The sequence below is a fragment of the Salvelinus sp. IW2-2015 genome, linkage group LG23 (assembly GCF_002910315.2).
Source record: "Salvelinus sp. IW2-2015 linkage group LG23, ASM291031v2, whole genome shotgun sequence".
NCBI classification, from domain to species: Eukaryota; Metazoa; Chordata; class Actinopteri; order Salmoniformes; family Salmonidae; genus Salvelinus; species Salvelinus sp. IW2-2015.
The window spans coordinates 35,649,958-35,655,712 of NC_036863.1; the positions used below are offsets into that span (position 1 = coordinate 35,649,958).

Genomic DNA, 5,755 nt, shown 5'->3' on the forward strand with positions numbered 1-5,755 from the left:
CTCCAGCTCAACACTGACGGCCCTATTAAGTATGTGGAGGTCCTGGGAGGGGACATGTTGTCTCAGAGCCAGTCCTTCAGGTCGTGTCTCTCTCCGGTGTCCGAGTTCAGTGATTTCACCCTCGTTAAGCCCAGCAGCACCACTGACTTTAAGGACATGATAAACGTGCTTGATGCATCATTACCTGACAGTGCGTGGACGTTCGAGAGCCAGCAGGTGAGCACATTGTTTGAAATGGTAATTGAAGATAAACGTGCTATTGTTTCCATAGATATATTCGCCTTACAATGCATAATATGGCTGTTTACCGTATATTTCATTTCCGCGCTGTCCATTGCATTGGTGCTGAAAGTGAAAAGGAACGACCAATATTTATTGGCATATTTTTACTGTCTAGATTGTTACTTGGATTCGTAAATACTTTTCTTGTACTCTGCAATGAAAAGAAAATTAATAGCATCAGGAGTTTCGTTTAGTATTTTCTTCTTCCATTGATACTTTTCACGTGAGGTTTCTAGCATTCATTTGAACTTTTAATTCTTTGAATCGTTTTTTTGCTTCGTTGTCTAACGTCATTGGTTCAGTTTGCCATTGTCCTCTACCCTGGGTTTTCACTAGTTACCACATCTACAAAGTCAAAATGACTATACGCGATTGTAAAAATTCATGAAAACAAACATTATCTGTTTGGTCTTAATTTAAGTTTAAAGTCATGCATAAGGTTAGCAGTGTGGTTAGATTTAAAAGCACATGTTAAGTAGAGAAATTGGCGCGGTTTTAACTTTTGTGGCTGTGGTAACTAGTGACGGCCACTTACCGTGGTGCTGAAAGTGAAGACAAAACTATGTATTCCTCCTGCACATTAATTCTGACTCAAAGGCATACCTTATTTATGTTGTATATGAACTGGAAGACATTTGCTATAGCATTGGTTTGCTATTTTAGAACAGTGTTTTTCAGCAATATGCTGTAGGCCTACATGCAATTTATGTGTAGACTAAATTTCGCTATAATTTCTCATGTGTTCTTTTCAATGTATTATTCATCCATAGTTGAAATACACTAAGATAACTCATACATTGCCTAAACAATGTAGCTTAGCCAAATACTAATGCAGTGGGATATATTCATTAAAATTAAAGGTTCCACGTGTGCATCTTGTAACAGTGAATTCATGAAACCCTAAACTGTCCTACATCTACAGTGTTGCAATCTTCCAGTCTGCTGTAAACAAGCTCTCACAGTCTCACGTCAGAATTAGATGTTCATCCATGTTTCTCAAACGTTACATTTCGAAGTTGTTCCAAACGTCAAATTTCAAAGTGTTTAAGGTTACGTTTAGGAATTAACACCCGCATTTTTAAGTTTAGGCATTGACTCCGAATGGTTAAGGTTTGGGATAGGCTTAAAACAATTATCTAAAAAAACTTTATATTGCTGGATTTGAACATGCAACCTTTTGCACCTGGCCTGCGCGAGGCAGAGGCAGATGCTTACTCCTATCCACCATTCCCCTCCACAACAGAAACCTACTTGAAGGTAACAGCACTCACCGTTGCCTCTAGTGGCTGGTTTCCACTTCATCTCCCGACGTCCTCAGACATGGATGGATGTCTAATACTGACTTGTATCACAGGTGACCTGGCTGGATTCATCACAGTTTGATCACATAGCCAGTTTTATCACATATCCCATTGATAATTACATGTTTTATAACATATAAAGCACTGTGGCATTCAGTTCAAATAATTGGCCTATGATTTGTATGGCGCACTAAAATTCAAAGTTCATCTTTATCTCTATGCCGGCCTATTACATTAATTCTCAGCCAATGTTCCCTCTAATATTTTTGGGCGCTGAGCAAATTTCAGGTCAGCTGAGCGCAAACTATAACGTTGTAAAACTTCTGTGCAACTTCCAGCATGCGTTTACTGTGAAAACTGAGGCTGTACCCACATTAAGTTACAGTTTTAACATTGGCCAAGTAGGCTGCTGTGGCTATTTGATCATAATGTAGGCCTACCAGTGTGGCTGACAATCAAAAACAATGGAGAAAACGCATCCCATAACATTTTAACATAGAAATAGCGGTTCTATCATTCAGCCTACAGTAGCAGCCAATCTGTGTTTAATGTAGGCCTACATTCCAGTAGACTTTTGAAAAAAACATGCAGGGCTTGACATTAACCTGTTTATCCACTTGTCCTTCAGACAAGGAGGTGACTGAAAATGCTGTTGTGTTGTTTGATGCAAGAAACCACTTTACAAAATAAAATTAATTGTTATTCCCCTACCATTATTACAGAGAATCTGAAAAAGTATGCTACCCTCTGCCTATTGGCTATTCAAGCCTGTCTCAAACACAGCACTTCCCCTTTAAGACAAAAAAAACTCTTGACCTGACTTGCTTTTCAAAGATGTCTCGAAATGCACAGGTTTTGTAACCTTGTAGGAAGCAATCACTCCCCTATTGCTGACTACAAATGATCTATAACTGGGTTAATAACTCACGATCAAAGGATTTGAACAAAATGCAGCTCTTGCTTTGATCTCAAAACAAGCGCATCTACTCACGACCACTCATGCTGTAAACACAGTCCAGTTAAAAATAAATGGCACAGATCCATATATGGCAATGGTCTGTTTGCATATAGACCTACTGCAGCTCTGATTGGTTATGCCGCACCGGCCTGTGTAGAGTACGGGCTGAGTCCTGTATTTGTATTTACTATGGATATACCCATTAGTTCCTACCAAGGCAGCAGCTACTTTTCCTGGGGTCCAGCAAAATTAAGGCAGTTTATACAATTGTAAAAACATTACAATACATTCACAGATTTCACAACACACTGTGTGCCCTCAAGCCCCTGCTCCACCACTACCACATATCTACAGTACAAAGTCCATGTGTACATGTGTGTATAGTGAGTATGTTATCGTGTGTGAGTGTGTGTGTGCATGTATCTGTGCCTATGTTTGTGTTGCTTCATAGTCCCCACTGTTCCATAAGGTGTATTTTTATCTGTTTTTTAAATCAAATTTTACTGCTTGCATCAGTTACTTGATGTGGAACAGAGTTCCATGTAGTCATGGCTCTATGTAGTACTGTGCACCGCCCAGTCTGTTCTGGACTTGGGGAATGTGAAGAGACCTTTGGTGGCATGTCTTGTGGGGTATGCATGGGTGCATTCGGTGCATTCGACATGTCAACACCTCTCATAAATACAGCTTGTGATGAAGTCAATCTCTCCTCCACTTTGAGCCAGGAGAGATTGACATGCATATTATTGATATTAGCTCTCTGTGTACATCCAAGGGCCAGCCGTGCTGCCCTGTTCTGAGCCAAGTTCAATTTTCCTAAGTCCCTTTTTGTGGCACCTGACCGCACGACTGAACAGTAGCCCAGGTGCGACAAAACTAGGGCCTGTAGGACCTGTGTTCTGCCTACAACAATCTCTGTCATAGTTCGTTTTCTTTCAGGATGTTGCAATGAAAGTGGCTAATATTGCTTTGACTCAATCACAATTGTCACAGTAAATGGAAACGTTGATAGTGTTAACTAACAGGGAAAACAATAGAAAGTTCAATCTTGTGCTTCTCTCCGTGGGATGATATTACCTCTGCGCTCAGCGTGGCTGTCCCGGGGGAGCTGCGCAGCAGTCTCTGGGCTACGGCCCCTGCTCGCAGTTTAGAGGGAACATTGCCTCAGCCTATATCTTTGGCTCCACTGTTACTTTAACTCAGAGCTGCTCCTAATAGTAATCTATTGGAGCTCTGTAAACCAATCATGTGRCGAACTGTACAAAGAGATCTAGTCCCTCCCCCAGCCTCAACACCATATCCCCTACAATGAACAGAGCTGGGAGAGACATAGCTGGGCTCACATCGATGTACAAGTATTGGATTTAGCCGTTCATTTAAGAAATTGCTGGGTATTTGGTAATTGCATTGCATTCTCTTGCGATGTGTGACGGATCAAGTGCTTTATCTATTGCACGCTATTTGTGGAGATGTGGACGCTAGTCAAGATTAAGATTTTTCCATGGCTGGCACTATGGATGTTCTTTCTCTTGTGGAATACAATAGAGGCGCAGACTCGATACACCATTCCCGAGGAACTGGACGTGGGCTCTGTTGTTGGAAATATAGCTAAGGACTTGGGCTTTGACATCGCTAAGATCTCTGATCGCAAACTGAGGATAGCCCCCGGGGCTGGTAAGCAATATTTCGCTGTGGATTTGGGAAAGGGCGAGCTCATTGTAAATGAACGGATAGACAGAGAGAGTCTGTGCGGACAAAGCGCGAGTTGTTTGTTACCTCTGCAGGTTATCATTGAGGATCCACTTCAGTTTTATCGTGTTGAGGTGGAAATACTGGATATAAATGACAATTCTCCACTTTTCATGTCAGGCGAGAACACTATAAAAGTGCCCGAATCAACTCTATCTGGTGTTCGGTTTCGTTTGGAAACGGCACAGGACCGTGACGTCGGGATAAATTATTTGCGCTCATATTCTCTGAATAAAAATGACTTCTTTGCTTTGAACGTTAAAAACAATAAAGACGGCACAAAGGTTGCCGAGCTTGTTCTGGAAAAGACTGTTGACCGGGAACAGCAGCCGGTGCACAACCTAATCCTTACTGCGGTTGATGGAGGTACTCCGGCAAGATCTGGAACCACGCATGTTACTGTGATGGTGATAGACATAAACGACAATGCGCCTAGTTTTGACCAAGACTTGTATGAAATCCAACTGAGTGAAAATGCAATACCCGGGACATTAGTATTGACAGTTAGAGCCAACGACTTGGATGAAGGCCCGAACAGTAAAATAGAGTATTCATTCGAATCGCATACAGCAGATTCCATTCAAAAGCTATTTGTAATCAATGAAGACACAGGAGCTATTACTTTATCCGACGCATTAGATTACGAAAAAAGTCCTTCATATAAATTTGATGTATGCGCTAGAGACAAAGGCACGCCATCTATGGAGGCACACAGTGGTGTCCAGGTAACTATTGTAGATGTTAATGATAACTCACCTGAGATAACCATCACCTCCTCACCCAAACCCGTTAGAGAGGATGCCCCAGTAGGTACCATGGTAGCWCTAATTAGTGCAAAGGATTTGGACTCGGGAGAAAATGGTCAAGTTTCCCTTCGTATGTCTTCAGATTACCCTTTCAAATTAAACCCCTCATTTGCAGATCATTACGCACTAGTAACACATGCAACTTTAGACCGGGAGAAATATCCTGAATACCGTATTGAGCTTGAAGCATCGGACTCAGGGTCCCCAGCTTTGACCTCCAGAGAGAGATAGGTTCTTTACCCCCTTAAAAAAAAAGAAAAGTAAATAACAGGCGGGAGCATTGTCGTGTCTGGTCCAGGATAAAAACTGAACCGTGACGTTGCGCTGCCCAGAGACGGAGAGCCGTGGTCCTTTGCCTGGACCTGTATCTGAAACACCTTCAGTTTCTCATAGTCAAACGAGTGATCGCTGTAGATGCTGCCGTTATCTGAGTTTATGTAAATATAGGACGAGACAGACACGTCTTGTACTTTAGAGTCTAATATAGAATAGATATCTTCGCATTCTCTCTATATTGGAGTCTGGAAGCGGACACTGAACACATTATGATCAGCAGCATTGTTATCCTGACGTAAACGTGTAAAGAAGGTTGGGAGAAAACTGGAGGTTTGTCATTACTCTAAAGATTCGACTGGCTATGATTTTTTCGAGGATCAATC

The 5,755-nt window shown here is 41.8% G+C and overlaps 1 protein-coding gene and 1 pseudogene across 1 annotated transcript; both read left to right on the forward strand.

Annotated features, from left to right (window-relative positions):
• Nucleotides 1-5,755, forward strand: part of LOC111950144 (protocadherin gamma-A11-like) — a 105,486-nt pseudogene that overhangs the window by 83,577 nt on the left and 16,154 nt on the right.
• LOC111950431 (protocadherin gamma-C5-like) lies at nucleotides 3,474-5,327 on the forward strand. Its single transcript, XM_023968014.2, has one exon. It carries the CDS (start codon nucleotides 4,011-4,013, stop codon nucleotides 5,325-5,327), a length of 1,317 nt encoding a protein of 438 aa, XP_023823782.1. The 5' UTR covers nucleotides 3,474-4,010.